The following is a 22,504-nucleotide window of genomic DNA, read 5'->3' as shown; positions in this document are numbered from 1 at the left end:
GCTCAACAAAATTGCTCATGTGTGTGCAAGCATGAGCTGAACCAGCTGCAGTTAATGATGTGCTTAAAGCTCACCCTACTCAGCTACACCCCTGTAACTTCCTCCACCAGCTCAGGAAGAGGATGTGTTTTATTGCTCAGCCACTTTCCAGCACTGGCTATTGCTCTCACCTAGACAAATCCTCAGGCTTCAGCAACAGGCATGAGGAAACTAACAAATCCTGGCAATTCTTCCCCCTTCCCCATCCTTCCCTTCTGTCTGCTCACAGACAAAAGCTCTCTTTACCTCTTCCCAGTGAAGCTCTGGGAAGAGCAGGCAGGGCAGGATGTGTCCACTGCCACAGCCACTGCCAAGGCTGGAGCTCACACTTGCCACTGGCTGGACTGAGCTTCCCAAACTCACACTCCAGCTCCCAAATGCCAGCACACAAGAGCAGCAACCACCTCCTCCTCCAGTACTGCAGGAGGTTCTGCTACCAGGAACCGCTGTGATGGAGTCAGAAGGAGATGCAAATCTGCACTGCAGTATCTTTTTGTCCTTTTTGGCTTTTTGTCAACTTGTCTCCCTCAGGTTGCATCTCCAAACTGGACTGAGACAGTTCCTGCAGAACTGGAATTTGATATATCAAGGCAGGCAAAACAGCTGCTTGGCTTTCCCCAAAATATCAAAGTTCTGTAGACACACTGCTGTGAAACTTCCACTGTAAGTACATCAAATCAGGAAATGCAGCCAAGCAGAGGGCAGGACTGCTCAGGCTGCAGCCTCTGCTGCTGCTGAGCTACTCAGCAGTGCCATGATGATCCCATCAGCCACTAGATGTCCGTCTTGTCCCACCCAAATCAGCCTGGAAAAGCTGTCAGGGAAACAAACATTTCTGCATTCAAACAAATTACAGATGAAACTGGGACCAGAGGATTTGTCTTAAAAGTTTCATCTATTGAAGTAAAAAAAATCAAGCTGAACTCCTGGCAGTTTACAGAAGATCCTTTTCTCACTGCAGTGTTTCAGCATTCTAGGGTTTCCTGCTGAATCCTGAACCCAGCATGGGGACATATCCATCCAAGACACCAGCCCAATCACCCAGCCCTGAACAACATGACAGCTCTGCAGTAACTGTGAAAGTCTCTCAGCAAGAAAAAATACAGAAACAATTAAAGAGAAAGGTCACATTCAGCCAGGTATTTTTCTTCAAAGGTGAGAAAGCAAACCAAAGTCCAGTCCTCTCAGGGTCCCCCCTGTGAGGCCATGCAGACAGAAGGTGAGCAGGACTGACAGAGAAAGCAGTTTCCAGCTAGTGACCCTCATGCCTCTCCATTACTACCAACAGTCCTTAACTCACCTCAAACACAAAGCAGCCCAAGGAGCCATGGGCTGCATACCCCTTCTTGCTCAGAGGGGACATGCAAGAACAGAACTGAGTAACAGGTAAGTGGGAAGGTGTAAAAGGGGCTGCTAGAACTTCTCAGCAAGCACTGGGGAAGAGGTGGCTGCATGCATGTTGTAGGGATTAACGTGACACATGGGTAGAGTTACCATTCCTTCTTCTCCCTGCCAGCATGGCTTGGTGCTGGATAGTCCTAGACCAAACTCTCCTACAGCCACCCCCATCTACATGAGTAGGTGGCACAAAAGAAGGCTGGTCTGGCACTTTAAAATGTCATAAATAGCCAAAAATTGCTCTTGGAGAACCATTACAACACAGACAGTAACATGGGAGAGAGCCACAGCTCCACACCACTCTAACAGCCTGAGTTGCTTTTGTAGGTTTCTGTCAGATCAAACACGAGGGGAAAGAAAGTTCCAGGTCAAGATAAAACCTAAATCACCTGACTCTGAAGCCTTTTTGAATTAGGCAGCCTGTCACCCACAGACAGATGTGTGACAGATCCTAGAGGACACCCTGCCTCCCCCACTGCCAGCAGCCCAAAATGCAGTGCCGACTTTCACTTGTGCCTCTACAAGAATGGCCCATGGATTCCTGTTATCAGACACTGGGATCAGGTCCACCCCATGTCAGTGCTACCGAACCATGTTCTGTGCTCCAGCAAGAGCATGGATTTGGATTTAAATCCCCATCCTTCAATCAGAGCCTGGCTAAGGGCCTCTGTGGTAGAGACATCAGGAAAGCGACAATTTAGAATAACACTAGGAGCAGCCCTCTTCCCTTGACAAGGTCAAGTCATTCCCTTTCTCTCAGTCACAGGAGGAAAAAATGCACCTTTCCTGCAAGCAGCCTTCATCCCAGTGCTCCTCGCCCTCCCCACAGGGAGCCAAGGTTACCCAGAGACATCCTTGTGCTGCCCTGTCCCCATGCTGTTATCTGCTACTCAGCCACAGTGAGCATGCTGAACAGCTCCATCACTCTTCTCACAAGGCTTTTCATTCCTCACTGGCTGCTTGCTCCTGATCAAAATTCAGTGGTGCTGCAGCACTCGCCTGCACTACGTTTCCGGATGCAGCAGTCACCGAGGTGCGTCCGAGTTCAAAGGAGGAACAGCCGTGGAATTGCAAAGGGAACTGAGATCAACAAAAATACAATTTTATCTTCTGACACCTGACAGCATTTGAGCTGGCTGTTCTTAACCTCTCTCATGCTGGGTTGCAGGTACAGTACAGAAGTGGTACGTAGAAAAGCCTTGGCTACTCTGTGGCTACTATTTTATAAGGAAGAAGATCAAACCCTAGGGTGGCAGGCAGTGATATAAAATCCCCAGCGAGAAGAATCACTAATGACTAAGACCATCTCCTTCCTTCCCAGGAGACACAGATCTTCTGCATTCCGCACCAAAGGGAAGCAATGGAAATGCACAGCAGTGTGCTGAGAGCTCTGGGGACCCCATGCAGTAAAGGACATTGAGCTGTTTCACAGTCCAGCTAAGACAGAGCGTGGTCTTGAAACAGAAAAAAACAAAAGGCCAAATCTGCCGTCAAACATCTCCAAGGTCTTGCACTTTACAGCAGTTTGTTCAGGGGTTTTTTTTGTTGTTGTTGTTCTGCCTGTCAGGCAGCACAAAGTAAGAGACCCTCAGAGAAGCATGAGTCAGGGCTGCTGAAATGATCTATTTACAAGTCACAGCTCCCGTACAGAAAGATTAATTAAGATAGAGTGTATGACTCAGCTCCATCTTATACTCTCAGGAATGTCCTGATCCTTTAAATCACACACATCCACATATATTCAGACCCAGGCACACAGGAACCTCTCCAGTGGCTGAAGGTAAATCTGCTCCTACATTCATCAATATAAATGCCTGATGCTTGGGCATGCCAACCTGCACTGAGATACCTCACATGTAACACAGTGAGCAACAAGCAAAGACAAGTCAGAATACATCTGAGATCCCTGGTTTCAGCAGGACACACCACTGCAATGGCCATAAGGCAGATTAGCAACAGGGGAGTCCTGGACAGAGTCTATGGTGGTTTCATAGGCAGGCTGGGCACTCTCCTGACATAAGGTGTGCATGGCCAGGAAGCACCCCTATGGAAGAGGGACAAATAAATATGTATTTCTGGCTGCAGAATTCACCTGACTCACTGAGTCTGACTTTTCCTGAAGTGTCTCTCTCATTGCCCCAGCAGCACAGCCCCCGCCACTGCTTCATGTCACTGGGTACCTTCAGAGCACCTTTCCTCCTTAGCAGACTAAGACACCAAAGAAGAGTTCATGACAGCAGAAGAAACCTGGCATGGTTCAAGACCCCTTCTCAAATAAATTCAACTGCTCTGTCCCCAAACCTCACCTCTCTGCCAGCCCTCGTTTAGTCAAGCCTGAAATGACAATAGGATCAAAAGGTTCCTCTGTCCCAGAGATGGTTATGCCCAAAGGGCCTCCATATCGCTTCAGCTCCACCGTGTAGATAATAGCACCAGTTGTCTCCTGCTCGTCTGAAAGAGAAAACAGGAATGCTGAATTCTTGTCATTTCCCAAATAAAAACAGTCATAGGAAAGACTTGCAGCCTCTAGAAGCAAAAGCCAGAAGTCTTCAGTGACACTCATACCAAATAGGATTTTAACCTTCCAGACATCACTTAAGGGCAGAATAACAAAAATAGACTATAATCAATTGGAAAGTGGTGACTGGATAGCAGCAGCCCTTATCTTTGTTAGTTTGCACTACCTACTGGGAAATGTCATTACAGTGGACAGGCACCAGTTTGCATCAGTATTTCTGTACCAGAGTTATCTTCATCCTTCCTAATCTTCAATTTGACCAGGTCTTCACACTGCCTTAAAATCTGCACAGCATCCTCCATTGAGCAATTGTCGAGTCGGATGTTATCAATGGCTAGCAGCTTGTCTCCCGGCTCCAAGGTGCCAGTTCTACATGGAGAGGAAAAGAAAACTAAGAGTACATTTGTATTTGCCTTTCAGATCCCACAACACATTCACTTCTGCAGTGGAAATGACAATATTAACTTTTTGCTGCCCTTGATCTTTTCCGGAAAACAACCATGAGCTGAGTCTGGGACACTTGTAATTTTACAGAGAGGTAGTTTGTGTACAGCATGTATCTAGACAGAACCAGCTAGGAAGATAGATAAATACATAAATTAGATAAATATCCTGGGTAACCCATAACCCTGAAAATGCCTAATGTTTAACTGACAGATATTCTACCCCTTACAGAAACTCTTGTGTGAGCACTCTTGGAAATAAGCAATACAGACACACTAAATTCCTCTGAACGCCTTGCTATGAGGTGTTGGGATCAGAGGGGAAGTCAATAAATCCTGAGGTATTTGCACAGTTCTCCACCAGTGCCCACAATTCACTCACTCTGTTCACCAAAGCAGGAGCTGAGACATGGCAAACTACCTGATGAGCCATAGCACCTCCTGGGATATATGAAGCCCTTTACCACATGCTCTTAAATGCTTAACATCCATCTCCTAGAGACTCAGCAGACATCTAAACCAGTGCCCTGGTCATCTTCTGCATTAGCTCAACTCTATTCGCTTCAATTCAGACATTTTTTATTGCAAACCCTACTGTGGTCTAAGAAAAACCTCTAGTGCTGAGATCTCCTTGGATTCTGGAAATATCCAAACCCAAGTGCTACTGCTTGTGCTACATCCAAAGCAGTGCTACTGCTTGGGCTACATTCAGCTTCTCTGGCAGACATTCATGGAAGGCCATTTTGCAATGGGTTTGACAGATGGAAAATCCTGCACTCACCTGTGGGCTACACTCCCTTTCTTGATGTCAGAGATGATCAAAGGATCCCCAAGCTTTCTGCTTGCAGCTGCAAAAGAGACACATGGTACAAAGCCTGGTGGTGAGTTTGCTGTCTGGGATGGGTATGGTGGATGGTTAATGGGGAGAAGCAGCCATAACGAAAGGGGATTTATATTCCCATAACAAAATGACGCTTCACAGTTGAATTCTGGAAGCCTCTCCAGAAAGAAAGAAAAATAATAAATAAATCCCTGCAGTTTGTTGGTTGCCCTTTGCCCATGTTAAATTTCCTTTGGACTCCTGAAGGAGAGGACATGTGGTGTCCAGCAGCAAGAGGTGTCCAACAGGAAGAGGTGGCACTGCCAATCCCAGCACTACCCTCACTACCCCTCACACACAAGAGAAGGGAATCAAAGGCCATGGCTGCAGTCAGAATTAGCACTGCTGCCTGGAGATCATCCAGCTCTGCCCTGTGCTCCATACAAGCATTTCTGTGTTCTTCAAGTAAAGTGGGCTGTGAAATTTTCCAGGTGGAAAATAACCCAGGGAAAAAGCTCAGTTTTTCAGCTGGTTCATCTCTCTAGGGCACTTAATCATACAACCAGATGAATCAGGGGTGGTTTGTGCTGGAGCTGGAAGGGGTGGGTGGTTTCTAACTCTTATCTCCTGGCTGACCCTGATAAGTTTTTCAGCCCACGAGATGCAAATACGCATCTCTGGGAGCATTTACATTTTCAGACTTGCCTGCAAGACCTGCTTCTCTCCTGAGATACCCAAGAGAGATTTATGACTCAAACTCTCCTGACCTCCTCGTCATGCACACGCCAAACATACACCAAGAAAGAGCATCCATTCCACCCTGCATCCTTCCCTCTTGCCTTGCTATGGGAATTGCATTGCCTCATTTGAAGTTGACAGAGCTTCTCAGCTTCTCACAAAAACTGTGTGGGAAGAAAGAAACTCACAGCCTTTGAACATATCAGGTGCAGGGCAGAGATTAAAATATCTGTGAGGCACGTGGCACCAAACACACAGAGATCCACCTGCCTGAACAGCAGTTAGAGAGCACCCAGAAAGTCAGACATAGTAAGTGTTTACCAACCTCTCTGCTCTAGATTTTTCTGTTGTTTATATTCATTTATGAGATTTAAAAATATATGTCTAACCCAACACCTTTAAGGATATCCTCTCCTAGAAATAACCAAACCTTCTGTACTAAAGAGAGAAAAATTACAGCCAATCTCAGTTGTGGCAGGGCTGAGAACCACAGTGAGGTCAGACAGCAAAAAGCAGACTGTGACTGATTTTATAATAGTCACAGCAATGTGACTGCTGAATGGTACAGAGCCTGGAGGAATTCTTTTCCCCATGTTTTACTGGAGCCTGGTACCAGACAATTTTGGACTGGACACTCATGTTGTGCTTCTGTCTGCAGATCTAAGGGAGGAAGATATGTTGTGGAGATTCCCAGAGGGCTTGTGCCTATATTCAGCCTGTCCACAGCATGGAGCAGACAGCAGTCAGGACAAGAGACACTGGGCAAAGCTGAGCAGTGGGAATAAGGGTGGGGTTCAGGTAAAAACAATGCAGAAATCCCCACACTGACTGAGAAGGCCACACACCAGGGACGAACAGCACAGGGATTGAGATGTATCATTCTGATAATTATTACTGTTGCTCTCCTTTTCAGTGTAGGACATATATTTGCTGCTGACAGAGGTGTACAGAGTGGTGTTCAAGCAGCAGTGAGGGCAGACCCTGTGAGCACACCCTAAGCCCTGGGTCAGGTGGCATTGCTGCATGTTTAATCACTCCCTAGCCTGGTTCTGTCAAAACAATCCAGGTTAGCAAAATTACTTTTCAGTGCATGGTTTGTTTACTAGTTTCAAAGCAGAGGCAGTGTGACAGAAAGGGGTTAGGGAGGATCCTAACCTGTCCTGGTGGTGAGCTGGGATGGCCATCTCTAACCTGACCAAGCCACAGCTCAACAACATGTCCAGAGATCACGAACACCAAGAGAGCAAAGAGGGAGGGGGGAAAAAAACAGCAAGCAAGCAAGCACAGACAACAACATGCCTCGAGCTCTGCAGAATTTATGTTTATCTCAGTGTCTGCCCTGCAAGTCCTGTGACACGTGGGGGGATCCTGCACACAGTCAGCCTCTGAGCAGAGAACAAGACCTTGTCCTTCTGCAGCTCCACAGTTGGTGTCAGCACTGAACACAGCACAAGCTTCCCATGACAGAAGCAAGGGTAACAAACCAAGTGCTTTATCCATTAGAGAACAAAGCAAGTTTTAAGGAAAAATCATTCTGGGTTTTGTTTGCAGGGTTTTTTTAGACATTTTGCTCTCAGAATGGATTTTCTTGAGACCTGAGTTAAATGGAAGAGCCATATGCAACTGCATACAACTGTCCCTACCAACAGACAACACAAACTTTAATAAATTGCAGCCCTTGTAAATGTAAAAAATTCTAAATTTTCATCACAGAATCATTATAGAAACACTTGGATCAGAAGGATCTTAAAGATATCTAGTTCTGCTCATGGAACAGGGACACCTTCCACTAGACCAGGTTGCTTAAAACTCCACCCAACCTGTCCTTGAACACTTCCAGGGATGGGGGATCATCACATTACAAAATTACTTAATGTAAAATGCAAAGGCTTTATAAAACCATCAACTCTGAAGGGTAAGTTAGAGAGACTTAATGAATAACCATGTTCTCTCAAGAGGCATAAGATACAAGGTTAAGATAATGAAATCTCACAGCACAGAACAAAAGGCTTGTTGTTCATTCCAAAAACCTGCAGTTACTGACTCCATTAATTAACCTTTGGCATCCCAAAGCCTTCCTGGCACCCCAGCAGAGTGTCCAGATGGGCTTCCTGTCCGTCTGCTGGGATCAGGTTGCCCTGAGCACCCCTGAGAACCACATTTTTAACCATCCTGGGCCATTCACACAGGGTGACAATGTTTCTCCGTGCAACAGCTGCCTGTCTGACAGTGAGAGAGCTGCAATTTCACTGAAGGGGTGGCTCAGCAGAGGTCAGAGACATTAGATACATGAATCCCTGGTGATATTTTGAATAGATAATTTCCAATTTGTCTGCAATTAAAACAGCACCAACCTAAAGTACATCATTATTAGGGCTGTGGTCTTTGGCATCAAGACATTTGCACAGATGAATAAAGCCTCCTTATCCATTCATTTCTGCTGTTAATGTGGTTATATCTCTTCAAAGGACATTGTCTTGGGAACTCTGCTGCAGGAAGACACAGTTTGGACACTCAGCCTTGCCTCTGGGTTTTGCTCTCCTGTGTGTGAAATGGAGATGGCAGCAAAGGAAGCCAAGGGAAGAGATGGAGGCAGGAGCTGGCGTGCAGAAACCCATGCTCACTGCCAGGCCCAGCCACTGCAGGTGGAAACAGGCTCTTTTTCAGATCCATTTGTATTTTTGGTGGATTTACCAGTACAAAAGATAGTTTAAATCTGCTCCAGTGGCCCAGAGAAGGCTCCATAAATCAACAGCTGGTAAAGGTAGAAGCATGTGGTGGGGAAGAAACTCACAATGAAAACACTGCTTGGCAGTGGTGACAGGGCAGTGATAAAAAGGTGAATTGATCAATACTGTTATTTACTTTTTATAAATTGCTTTCAGTCTCTCTGCTGGGACTGTGGCTAACTCAGTGTTTGCACTGTGATGGATGACGAGGCCAGGAACACATGTCCAGTTTGTGTTTTTAATAGAATGCATAATGACTTGTACTGGTAAATTATTCCCCTCCAAGGAGCACCAGCACATATTTCACAGGCATCAAACCTGTTAAAAATGCCCTTCATTATTGACCAAGCCAAAGCAACACTGCCAATGTGTAATTAAAGAAATTGTAATAATGTCATAAGAATGCATTTAAGTAAGAAGCATTTTTAAATTGGAAATAACAAAATCAGAAACCAAATAATCTCAGGATAGCTAAGGAATGAGAAGAGGGAAAAAAGTGAATCAGAATTGATTACAAAGAACAGCAGTGAAAATCAAATCCTCAGTACCCAACTTTTTCCTCTATCATTCATTAAGTTTAGCAGCAGGTGCATAAATTATCAGTGCCTCCAGCAGGATATCTGCCTCATCACAGATCCTTTTCCTTTCACAATCTCCAGGCAGCAAAACCAGATCAGGATATCCCACCAGGATAAAAGCACTGGAGTGAATCAGCTGTAGTGTGAGTGAGGGGGCAGGACAGGTGGCTGCTGAGCCTGCCCCGCCTGCAGACACGCTCGCCTGGGCTGGTGGCAGGGCACAGGCTAATACAGAGCCAGCAAAACCAGATTTGCTTGGCTCAGAGATCCATCTTCTCACTAGGACAGTGATTACACTGCTTAAGCGACTTAATCAAAGTTATCTATCTACCCAAATTCTGGTTTTATCACCTGCAAGCAGATATACTGCCTTCTCCTTATCTGCAGTGCTTCACACCAAGGGCACAGGAATTGATTTGTTAAGATATATAAAGGTAATTTGATAAACAAGCTATATAAAGCATTAATGCATATCTAAAATTAATGGCAATTTCAGTATCTCTTTAAACAGCAACAGCAACACATCTCTACCCTACAGTGAATGTCACAACCAGCCCTTGGAGAGGATATTTGAGACAGGAAAAAAATCCCTAACTCTGAACATAAAAGGTAATCTTTTGTGTAATCAACTATCATTTTGCAGAGGGGAATAACAAATCTATACCTTATTTTAAGAGGTGAGGTATTGAACATATGAGAATACGTGGCTATTAGCTTCTCACTGCTGGAGATTTTAATTTGTAAGAGATTTACAGAAAACCTTCAAAGGCGTAACTGCATCATTAGAACTGGATGCAGCCAGCAAGATCAGAGCATTTGAGGCATGAGTTGTGCTAATGGAGATGGGTAGTTCAGGCTAACAAGGGTCAAATCTTCACATCAAAACTCTCAGTTTACCAGCATTTGCATCCTCACCATCCAGAGCCCCAGAGGTTGCTGCAAACAGGTAGGCTTCAGAGCTCTTGGAGCAGAAAGGAGCATGCTCTGTTCTTCAGCCAGAGCAGCTACTCTACAATCAAATGCCTTTTTCTCTGGGACAGAGGCTGAGGTACTGGAGCACAGAGAAAATGAGAGTTTAGCTGGCTTTGTATCCCTTCACCTCTGGACAAAGTGCATGGAGCAGCACACACATGGCAGCTTCAGTGTATGTCATTTAGCATATTGAGGAGACTGAAATGATGCTTGAGGGCACAGAGATTCCTCAGGAGTTCAAAGCACTGTCAGTGAGAGGCTCACCCCTTGGATTTTGTACTCATCCTTTGAGGAATAGAAAGGGAAATAATGCTATATGCATGTAATTCCACCATGCATTTTGATTTGCTGTGTCCCTTTGCCACACTGTGTTTGAGCAGGGGGAAGAAACCCGTCCATGCTCTCAGACCACAGCTGGAGACTCATCCAGCCCAAGCCTTCTCTTCCTGAAAAACCCTGAGATCTCTGAAAGGTTAAATGGCCTCAGCAAACACCTGCCCCTCACCAGGAACAAGTACAGCCCCTCTCTGCATGCTCATCCCAAAACCAGCAGCATCTGCCCTCCTCATACACAAATCTCCTGGGTTTTCAGCCCTTTTATGAGCATTTACAGCAGATTTACGGCTCCTCCTACAGCCAGCTCCATTTCATGAATTCTTCCAACACATCCATCAAGAATCCTGCTCTCACCCCACCCTTTACCTAGTCCATCTCCCAGTTAGCTCTGAAAGCCACAGCACAGCAAGAACTTGATCACATTTATTTCTGTAGTGCTCCTCTGATGAGGTCGTAACACCTTCTCCCCATTTAAGAAGGCAGAGGCAAACCTTCCTAGGCAGAGGAATTAACTACAGAGAAGCCAGCAGAAGCCAAGAGGTAAAACTCAATGAAAGCAACTCATCTTACATCTGAAGTGTAGCCAGACTATAAAGTTCATGAATAAACCCAATTCTGTGGCCATGACAGTGCAGTGGATCTTCTTCTGACCCCTTCACCTTGTCGTCTACTCAAGCTGCTCCAGTTTTACAGAGTAGGGAACAGGAATCCAATGCAAGAGGCCAGTAAACCAAGTCCTCTCCTTTAAAACAGTAGTTATACACTTTTCCACATCAGAAAGAAAGCTGTGAAAGCTGTTTCTAGATCTACACAAACACTCAAGTCAGCAGAACTGAGAGGAAAGGAACTGAGCAAAACAGAGAAGGGTTATTTTTACCTCTATTCTTTTGCTGCTTGCATCACACTCCTGCATGCACATCATGTCTCTGAAGGAAGTACTTAACATAAGGCTGCTTGCTTTGGTTTTAATGTTTGAAACTGGTATATTTATCTGCCTGGTCAGAGGCAAAGTGAAAAAATGATGATCTAATTTGCTAAGGATCATATGGACATAGGATTATATAGACTAATATGTGAAAACAAAATGAGGATTAAGCTTGAATTTCATCCTTGCCCACCACGTTTTCTGAGTGCCTTTTTCTCCATTTCTAAGTATAATTTTGGCTTTGACTCAGGAAGTAACTGCAATATATTTTAGGTTTATGCATGTGCATTACTTAAACAATGTCCTACAAACATGCTCAGCAATCAAAAAGATCAAATCAATTATAGTGTTAAAAAGCTGCTTTGTAGTTGAATAATGGGCATCTATTTAAAACCCAGGGGTCACTTCCTTTCTATTAGCAGTGATTTCAAAAAAAGTGTGTGAAATCACTTAACAGATTTGAAATGAAAACCTTTCCAACATAAAAATATGTTTGAAGTGTAAATGCACATCTGAAGCAGATCCCGTTCAAATAAGACTTCACAAATAAAAACTTCTGTTCTTGCCAGCAGCTCCCAAGTTCATTTTACTCTCTAGCCCCAGACATAAACTAAACTTTGAAACTTAATAGGGCCTTGCTCAAGCCAGTTTTTGCTACCAGATCCATATCCTGGGTTGCTCCCTGAGGCTGGAATGCCAAGGCAGTGGCTGGGCAGCAGGTTGGAACCCAGCACAGTCTGCACCATGCACTGCTCCCCGCCAGTGAAATGCCATCACAGACAGCCTGCTGCTTTCAGAAAGCACTTTGATGCCTTCAGACAGTAACTGCTACCAAGGCAAATGTTAAATACTGTGCTGTTATTTCTCAGGATTGTCCTTGTGGCACGAATAGGGAAAGCTGAGAAGAGGGACAAGAAATATCACCAGGTGCAAAGGCATCATCCTGTCAATGTTCCAGTCACTCCTGAGAATCATCCCACTTAGACCAGAACACCTCCAATTAACTCTCTAACTAATGCAGTAAATGTCAAGAGGTAATTACCATAGCTTCTCTTTTAATGAAACCTAGTTTTCAAGTGTCCCTTGCAACTCCATTCCCCAGACACAGCTGGGTCCGTGCTCCTGAGGGCTCAGACAAAGATCCCATTATCGCAGTCTCACAAGCTGCTCTGCTTCAGATCAGAGGTGGTGGCAGTCTCTGGGCATGGCAAACTTCAGATGATTCAACTCACTTTTCCCAGAAGTGAGAGAGGAATGAGTGATCCGAGACCTGCATGTGTTTGCCATACAGGAAAAATTCACTTACATAACAAGACCCCAGGTTAGCCAGAAACTTGGGGTGGATCTGCCTATATCATCCCCTGACAGCATGGCCAAAAGATTTTTAAAGGAAAAACATGCTCAGAAGGGAAACAGAGATAATTAATCAAGAGTGAGCAGAGAAGAGAGAAAAGAAGGAAAAAGGTTTATGTTCTCTTCTCTCAGTGCACACCAAGTCCTGGCACATGGCTCCCCTTCTGCATGGCTTGAGCTTGTAAACAAAACAATTTCTGACAAACCCTGGAATTTAAAGTGCCTTCACCTGTCTCTAAAACCAACCACCCTCTTCATGCTCCTCCTCTTAGCAGTTTCCCCTCTCTACCCTTCAACCTGTGGGGTTTACCTCTTACTAGTTCTTGTCCCTCCACCTCTTTTTGCAAGGGTCCCACCAGACCCAGGCAATTCTTTTTAAAAAGAACATAATACAAGTGTGAGCAAGGAAATAAAAATAATATTACACATAACATAATTCTGCACCACAGATCAAGTGATCAGTGGAGACACATCCTTTGTCCCAACCCTTCATGCAGCTGCCTTTCCCTGCAGCTGCTAGCTCATGGAGGCAGGAACCACACATCTGATTCATTCTGGGATAAATCACGAGCACTGGAGTGCCACGGAAACCCCACATGATCTTATCTCTCTGTTGAGTCCTCTAAAATGCCTGTGTGGAAAGCAGAGGCTCTTGCAACTGCTACTGCAAGTCTGAGCAATACTTACAGCTGATTGTAATTCCAAGCTCTACACCTCTTTTCTTGGGCAATTTAACATGGAAAGTACCGCTGCTGGGTATGACAGACTCTATAAAGCAAAAAACAAACAAAAAAGAAAAAAAAGGAGAAAAAAGAGAATTTTCAGTTGCATGGATGCTTTCTTTGGAACCAAGAAAACAAGCCTATAAAGCACTGCTTTATTGGTTCAAATAAGGTTATCTGAGGCCCCATGGACTTCAGGTTGAAATTTGGATTCTCATTACAAATACATGCTCTGAACATCAAGTTGAAGTGCTCACATCACACTTTATTTCAAAACTGAAACAGCTCTGTCAATGTAAATTAAATCTTAAAAAAGATTTAATACAAAACTGCACTTTACCCCTGGCCTATAGATTTGGCTCCCTCCTGGCTTCAAGGCATAAATGAACATGAATATTATTCCTATTAATGAGCAAATATTTAAAGTGTGTCCTCTTCATCTACTCCTTAGGCTTATCTCAGCCAAGCAATGAGCACAGAACATTTATGAAAGGATCAGAAGAACCCTCCACCTCAGTGCATGTTAGAGAACAACAAGAAATGGAGAAGGTCCTTACAGGGTTTCTCACTCTTCCCTCTGAGCCTGGTGAATACAGGGTTGGCAAAGGCACTGGCAGAGTCCTACGAGCAGAAAGGAGCAGCAGCTCCTTTGGGAACGTACCTGCAACATCGAATTCGATCTCGAGCACCACTTTGTTGGTGAGCGCCGCGTCGCGCAGGAGCTGGTTGGCCTCCTCCATGGTCCCGTCCTCCGTCGCGATGCCATTGATGGAAAGGACTCTGTCTCCTACTTGCAGCAGTCCACACCTGCAGTTCACAGTGGGAAAAGAGGGAACGGAACAAGGAGACAAGGAAAAAGAGGGAAGGAGGAAGAAAACAACCCCACAAGCAGCCATGAGTTACTTTTGCCAGGCAAATCTGTTACAAGACACACAAAGTACTGACATATTCTGCAGAGGTGGCCCCAAAGAGAAAATAACTTGTTTTGCTGTGCCTGTCCCAGGGTCCCTGGAAAGGCACAAGGTAAACCTTTGTTGGTTCCTAAAGTTTAAACATACTTTGCTCCTAAATAGCCATTTCTGGTCACATTTTTTGCAACAACCAAGGGGGATAAAAAGTAACCCTCGCCCTTCTAAAAATCAATACCATGGCTGAGAGGTGAGAATGATAAACGCAAGGGAATGTGACTTCTTTCCCTATCTAACCACAAACCCCTCTTCTCATGCACCTGCACCCTCTGGAACACAAACTAATGGCATTGAAAATTGCACAGATTCCTCTACTTAGTTCATGGCAAATACTGAAGCTACAATCCAATAAACTCACTGAAATGTCTCAGCAAATTAGATAATAATTTATCCTTTCTAATTGCATTTCTGGAAGCCAAATGTACGGCGATAGTTTTTAACTGCCTTGAAAGGCCAATATTATTCCAGTGTGATGGCCTGACAATATAACCACAACAGACTCTTTGGGGCTCCTGCTTTAGACCCACTTTCTCCAGGAACAGAGATCAGCAGGATTTTTACTTTGGAAGGAGAATATTGATGGCAGGGCTATGTTGGAGATGTACTGCTACAGCACAGTTTGTCTCTTGGGACCCCCCTGCATTTATAAGCAAGGTGTTTTTCACACATTCCTACATTCAGTATCCACCCACGCTCCCCTTTTTTTTTTACATATACTGCAACACCAGCAAGATGATCTTCCAAGTTATCTCCCACATCATCTCAGTCAGCTTCCACCTGGGCTGGCCCATGGCTCTACAAAAACAAGACTGCAGTGCTCCCTGCAACCATGGGAAATTGCTCATCTTCCTTCTCCTCTATCAGTTGTTCCCTTTAACTACATCTTTTTAGACTTTCCACTTATCACCTGGCTGTCCACTAGATCAGAGCCTGGGAAACCACCCTTCACTCATCACTAACATAAGCTACAGAGTGGTCTTCAAAAGAGGTTTAGGGTTATGACATCAAGTCTAAGGTTTCCCTCAAAATGTGAAGTTATTTTATCACAAAGATTCTCCAGAAGACATTAGTTAGCCTGTTTTAAGCCTTCTCCAGAGAATCTTTATTCCCTTTCTGTTTAATCATCAAACACATCTTTGTCTTCCCCTTTCTTTCAGAGACACCTCACAGAAGACAGCGTGTTTTCTACTAAACCTTCCAGTCACTCTTCATCACTCACACCCAATTCAGCTGTAAGAAAACACAGCACCACAGCTTCCAGGCACACAAAGGCATCAAAGACAACAGACACTTGATTGTATTATTCATGTCCAAACAACAAGATGTGTATGAAAGGCCGAGTTATCAAGAAAAAGCACGCACGTCTGAATTCAAGAAAAATTAACAAGCACAACAGCTTGTGCCAGTGGCCCATCAAAAGCTGAGATATGAACAAGTTTAGAGAGAGCTCAGGGAGGTTCTTTCACTGGTAGGAAGGTATGTTCACACTTCTGCCTGAGTGCATGCCGTCCATGGAAAAATGCTGGCCACTTTATGAGATGCAAATTCAGAGCTGTTTGTCCAAGGATTCTTGGATTAGGACAGACAACTCCATGATGTATAAATGAACCCACCCTTGTGAATAAATCACATCAAGTTTAATTACAGTCCTTTACTAGACTTGTGGCTATGCAGCCATATAGAAACATCAGCTCATAAATAAGAAGATGGCACCGAGTACAACAGAGATGACTCCTCTGTCACCAAGAGGTCTCTTGTTATCCTGGCAGTGCACCTTTTGCAAAGGAGAGACCAACAGCTGCATCGCTCAGACATCACTGTCATCTCAAGCTCACACAGGGACACAATCCACTTTAGCACCACTCTTTCAGCCACTAGGGCTGGGAGCTCATAGGATACTTTTACACTGCATCAAAGCAAACGTTTGCCAGCTTTCCCACCAGAGCTGCCTTCTCCCAAAACAGCCATTTCTCATGGATTTTCACTCAAGGTGCATTTGCCTGAGTCTTTTACAGCCAACAGCTCTACCAGGTCAGAGGTATTTTATTTCTTTTATTATTAGCCTCAGTTAATCACAGTTGTTTAAGCCCTGGTCTTGCAGGTTTGTAAAAGTTTGTGGTGTGATGCCACAACCTTCTGGCTTCCTCTGCCAAGTACAAGGAGGCCTGACATCTCCTGTTAACCCTTCAGGATCATTCCAGAGACATCCATCTCCAGCTGTTATGTGTCCATGCATTGGGAGTGGAGCCTGGGGGGCAAGGGTCTTGCAGAGCTCTCCTTTGCTCTGCCATAGGATCCTACAAGAATCTTCACAGTTTTTCCAAAGAGAAGGCATTTGTCTCAGAGATGCTCAGTCTAACATCAGCACCTAAAAAGTGTTTTCAGACTATGGGAGCAGAAGCGTCCTAAAATCAGAAAGAACAGGAGTACAGGCATCTCGTGGAGTGAAAGACAGCACTATGGATGTGCTGGAGTCCATGATGGAAATATCTCCCTGGGGTAGAACAGATTTGCATTTTGCCATGACTCATTTCTTGGGCTTAAAGACAGCAGCAGAGGTGTCTCGTTTGATACAGAGCAGCACATATTCAAGCCTTGGGCAGGATATACACTGAGGAGCTCACTCAGCATCATCCACATCTGCATGGTCACTCCAGCAGTGGGGGAAGCAGCTGTGATCATGGCCACACTGCTGGATGCAGAAACTCATCCCTTGTGCCCTTCCATGCCCCTGAGGCAGCTTGCACAGGTCAGACATGCACATCTGTGTGCGTGTGCACATCTGTGCCTGCACATTGGTGGGTGGGTCTCAGCCCCTAATGGATCAAAGCTCTGCTGACAGCTTCAGCCAGCTGCTAAACTTGCTTTTGCAAACTATTCACACCCAAAAGGCAGAAACACAATGATCAAACAACTGTGTCTGAGCAGAGCTACAAAACATGTAGCTCAGCAGGAAGCATTGATTTTGGATACCAGGATGGACAAGTCAGATACTCTCCCTCTGCTGCCAATGACAGCTGGGGGAGGAAGGACACAAAAGCTGTGCGCTTCAAGGTAGCCAAGAGGGGATGTCAGGCTTCTTCCCCTTCTACCCTCCCTGCTGATAAAAGAGGCTGAATCACTGTCTCATTCAGAACCCAAAGGCTTCATCATGCACCCTGGAAACAAAACAACAGGTGGGGAGGGAGGTCTATTAGAGGCTATTTGCAGTAAAACAAATCACAGGTCAGACAGGTATGAATTTTTTGCATCAAACTGCTCGGCACAAGCTAGCACAAAGCAGACAATAAATGTGAGACAGCCTAGCATCCCTGAAAAGAGGGTGATGTCATGCACCTCCCTGGTAGTACCCACACTTGCTGGGCACCCCAAAGGCAGCTCCTCCACAAAAAGCAGATGGACAAAGCCAGTGAGGATCATGTGCTTGTACAACAGCACATGAAGATCCACAGATTTTGCAGAGTGTGTGAACATCCAGGTGAGATCCAGGGTGCTAAACCTGATCCCTATATCCCCAGAGCTCACCTTTTTGGCAAAGAGCAAAAACTGCAGCACAAGAAAGAGCCCAGCCCAGCCTCAGCTAGGAACCCAGCCTGGTAAAGGGGATGAAAAGGGCTCTAATGTCTTGGGCTGCAGCTACAGCAGAACCTCTGAAAAGCAGGGAATAAAATATCTTGAATGATGGAGCAAAGAGCTCTGTGAAACAGCAAGAAACAAAAAAATTAAATAAAAACCTAAAACTGCCTTTTTCACTTCACTGCAAACCCAGTGCACTTATCACTTCAAGATGGGGAGGAAAGACAGCATTTTCCTGCCAGCTAGGAAGAGCAGTATGATTTAGGAAAGAATGAAATGCACAGCAGAGATTTAATCCCCAAATCAAATCCAGGCTGCAAATGCAGAGAGGATTGCTCGCAGTCTCCAGGAAGCGGCAGCCAGAAGAGCGTGAATGCTGCCGGGCGGGCAGCGCAAGGGCGAGCAGCGGGTGTGACACATCAGAGCCAGGCAAGGCTGCACTGCCATTCACTGCCTTTCCTTCAGGCTTGGCAAGAGCATAAAGCAAAGCCAGGCACATTTCAGCACATCTCCCTTGTCCCCTGGGACAGCAGGCTTTGTTGCTGCCTGATTTATAAAAGGAGTTTGGTGCTTCGCAAGATGAACCAGGTTCACCCACAATAGAAGATAAAAAACCCATCACCTTAATTTTTAAACCCTGTTTGGAAACAATCAAACAAACAAAAGGCATAACAGGCTTTTTAAATCTCTCTTGATCTTTTTCCTGTGCCAGCCTCTTGTTGCTGTCCTTCCACAGACACAAGCACCAGATACTCCTGTTCCACCTCGCCTCTGCATTGGCTGACCAGAGAGGCTACAACAAAGAGACTGGTCTGCACAGCAAGGACTTGCATTTCATTTTGCAGACACTTTCCCTCTCATACGAGTCTACAACTCCCCCATGTGCTGTTCTTCTGGGCTGGCTTGGAGACACCAAACCTTCAGCACATGCTGATGGGGCCATCAGAGACTTCTCCAAGAAAGGTTCTGCATAAGGCACTGAGTACTGCCCCATTGCTGCACCTTTGGCACCCTTAGGGAGGACAGACCACAGTGGTAATCAAAGGTAGGAAGGGGAAAAAGCACAGGGACATTAAGTTCCAGCCTAAAGAAATCAGCTCTCTTTTAAATCCCTCAAGAGATCAAGCCATGCTAGGACTTAACCTGTTTAGTAACAAAAGCCTTACCAGAAGACACCTAGATTATAGTGCACAGACACTCGAGCAGACTCTAAATCCAGCCAGCAAGGGTATTGGGAGCAGCTGATCTCTAGGGCTGAGGCTCCACCACTGGAAGAGTCACTGTTCCCAGTGTCCTCAGGGTGACAGAGAGCAGTTAATGCTGCTCCTCCCTTCTGCACTTTTCCCAGCATTGCACAGCCAAAAGCAGGAGGGGTTGACTGCAGCACCTACCTGCTCCTCAGCTAAAGCCCTATCTCTGTGGTTCAAAGCCTTGTCATTATGGTCAGCTTATATAGCTGGGCTCTGCTACAACAAAACCAGTCAGAAAACATTTTGCAGGGGCCACTTTCCCCTTTTTGCACCTATACAAAAGATTTATCTTTCAAAGAGGAATTTAAAAAAAGACAAAAGAAAGGGAATGGGAATGGCACTCTCACACAGACACACACTCCCTTCCTCCTCCTCCCAGACCAGCCGCAGCCTGGTGCCAAGACGTTCACCTGGGGTGCGAGGGAGGCCGCGGTCAGCCGACGAGTGCAGAAATGGCAGTGACAGTAAACCATGCCCAGTGAAGAATGGGAGATATTACAAGGATGATAGTAAATATCTAAATGAGCCTCTGAGGAGAGAAAACAAACCAAACCATGAAATGTTCAGTAGCAGCACCATCAGCATCCAAGGGCAAGGTCTCTAACCTCTCTGCCGGGCTGTCAGGCTCAATAAAACGGACGAGAGGTGGGGAAGACAGAGTTTCCGTAGCAAAGATGCCTCCCTGGAGCTGAAGTCCAAAGCCATTCAGAGGGTCTCCCCTGAGGACCACCTCTGTCGTCTCCGTGTGGACTATCTGCCCGCCAGGACCCACCGTGCTGGAGGCCAGCGACACTGAGAGGATGAGAGAGGCAGAAGGTCAGGGCAGCCATGGTGAACATAACAGCCTGGGTCCAGACCTTGGTCTGGTGGTGGTGGGAACAGTGACCAAGGATGAGGGAGGCACTGACAGTGCTGAGATGAGTGCCTCTACCCCGGCTAACCGTTGACAACAAGGACGGCAAGGCAAGCGTGCATGTCCCCTCCAACCCAGCCTGGCCCAGGACTGCTCTTACGTGAGCTCTTGTGCTCCTTCTTCTTCTGCCTCCTCCTCAGCATGGTGGTGCGGGGGCTCATGGGGTGGGAGCTGCGAGGTAGCGTGTTGGAGTTCTGACACGGGAATCCCTGCGCGTTCATGGTGGGAGACGAGAAGTTGGCAGCCACCAGAGCTGGGGACACACAGAGCGCGTTAGGGACATGCACAGGGGGCTGCAGCAGTGGTTCACTCACTAACAGTGTCACCAAACACCTCATGGGTTTGGAGCAGCTCCTCCTTTCCAGCTCCAGGGCGCAAGACTCAAGGAATGTTTGCTTACAACAGTTCGGACACAGTGCAACGTGTCTTCTTCCCTATCTTACTGCCACAAGACAAGAAACCTGGGGCAGCACAGAGCCCAATTCTGCAAGAAGAGCATCTACAGATTTTGAAGTAGCCATAATCCTGCTGTTAACAAGCAGTATGGCACAAGGGCTGAGCTGGATGAGCTGTATCACATTCCTACACAACACCAGAGACACCCTTCCCTGTCCCACAGAAACTCATTTTTGCTGTATGAAACCATGAGAACATGGGGTTACAGGATGGGTGCATGGGTCTGCCCAGCACACTGCTCTTGTCCCAGTTACCAGATCTGTGTGTGCTGGGCTGCAGATACTGATTTTGTACCTCAGCATTCGGCTGTGGAAGCAGAACTAGATGACTGAGGAGGAAACAAGTGACAAGCCACACTATGGATCTGAATATTAAGGAAATGGAGGGCCACAACAAGAACGAACACGGGCAGGATGAGGGCAATGCCATGCACTGAGGTTACATTTGCAGTAATCCTGTCCAGATGTCTGGGTCCAAGTGGGTGTCTTGCAGTGTCCAGGGTGGTGGGTGTGACAGTAGTTGACACAGGGGTCCCAACAGTGATGGTGGTCACTCTTCTGCACCTTGACTGATGGCATCCAGGAGAGCAGAAATGGCCACAGGCAGGAAGAAGAAAAGAGAGAAAGAAAAGGTAAGAACCATCAGCCAGGAGATTGTACAAAAGAGCTTTATACTGCCTCTGAACAAGTCAGGACCCAACCATAGCGTGTCTAGCCTCAGCAGCAAAAATGCTACCCCACGTAACCTTATGACACTTGATGCAAAGTGGCAGAAATCCTCCCCTTTCCCACGAAAAACTCTGCATCCAGTGCCACCAGCCTGACTCAGCCGTGCTGGCAGTGCACACATGCCATTACCATTTGCAGTCTGTTGTGTGACGTGCAGAAGCTCCATCCAGCCAGGAGTTTCCTGCAGAGGCCATCAGCACTCTGACAGCACCAGGGAAGCCTCCTTGTGCGGTTTCCCACCTTGCTCCAGAGCTGCCCTCCCTGTGACGAGGCTCAACGCCCTCCCCACGTGCTGTGAGCACTCTGCTTGGCTTCAGCATTCGCTTGTTTAGCAGCTACTCTTGCACAGGAATGCACACATGGATGAAAGACAGGAGTAGCAGAGAGTCACCTCCAGCTCACCACAACAAAAGGGGGTTTATACACCACTGCTTAAATTAAGGAGGCCACCAGCACAGAAATATGCCAATGCTGTGGCAAACAGCAAATGAAAGCATAGCACCAAAATGGCAGAGCCTGTTCAGGGGCACAGCACTGCTTTAATTTCAGCCCTAACCCCAGCACATTCTAGCAGAATCTGTTGCAGTGCGACATCCATCATCTGGAAACCCCTGTCCAGGAACTACAGCTTTGCAACACCAAGTCACAAAGTCACAAGTCTCTTCTGAAGTGCCCAGGCACAGGTCCCTTTTCTGTTCTCACTGATGCTCTTTTTTCCCCTGAGTAGCACAGGGTCAGTTGGGTTTTCCTTGTCCAACACCAGGTGTTCTGTTCCAAATCTCTGCACCATGCTGCCTGAATCTGTTTTCCTCCAAGAGGAATTTCTGGCTAACAAGCAAGATTTCAAGCTTTTTTTTTTCAGCTAAGCATGAAGAGCATCCCACTGCAGAGCATCATCACAGCCACACAATATCCCAGGGTTTTTAATCTCACAGCCACTTGCACTGACATGCCACCACCTTCCCAGGATGACATCTCCTCCTGCCTCTGGGTCCTCTGACCAGGCAAAAATGCCACCAGCACTGGAACTACCAGAACCTCC

At 46.1% G+C, this 22,504-nt stretch overlaps 1 protein-coding gene across 10 annotated transcripts in view; it reads right to left on the bottom strand.

The window, feature by feature from the left end:
- The window catches only part of GRIP2 (glutamate receptor interacting protein 2), a 267,188-nt gene that overhangs the window by 19,065 nt on the left and 225,619 nt on the right, over positions 1 to 22,504 (bottom strand). For all 10 annotated transcript variants that reach the window (XR_005258352.1, XM_038148767.1, XM_038148765.1 and 7 more), the window contains exons 10-17: positions 21,177 to 21,302; positions 20,379 to 20,531; positions 19,971 to 20,157; positions 14,233 to 14,378; positions 13,537 to 13,617; positions 5,180 to 5,246; positions 4,179 to 4,324; positions 3,744 to 3,888 (exon numbers count right to left, since the gene is read on the bottom strand). Coding sequence is in view for 9 of the 10 variants with exons in the window: in XM_038148767.1 (XP_038004695.1) it covers positions 3,744 to 3,888; positions 4,179 to 4,324; positions 5,180 to 5,246; positions 13,537 to 13,617; positions 14,233 to 14,378; positions 19,971 to 20,157; positions 20,379 to 20,531; positions 21,177 to 21,302 (1,051 nt within the window). In the remaining variant the exon portion in view is untranslated. The remainder of the gene's footprint in view (positions 1 to 3,743; positions 3,889 to 4,178; positions 4,325 to 5,179; positions 5,247 to 13,536; positions 13,618 to 14,232; positions 14,379 to 19,970; positions 20,158 to 20,378; positions 20,532 to 21,176; positions 21,303 to 22,504) is intronic.

This window comes from Motacilla alba, chromosome 12 (genome assembly GCF_015832195.1).
Source record: "Motacilla alba alba isolate MOTALB_02 chromosome 12, Motacilla_alba_V1.0_pri, whole genome shotgun sequence".
In the NCBI taxonomy this organism is placed as follows: domain Eukaryota; kingdom Metazoa; phylum Chordata; class Aves; order Passeriformes; family Motacillidae; genus Motacilla; species Motacilla alba.
Note: the sequence above shows the minus strand (reverse complement) of the source record. Positions and strands in the feature narration are given on the sequence as shown.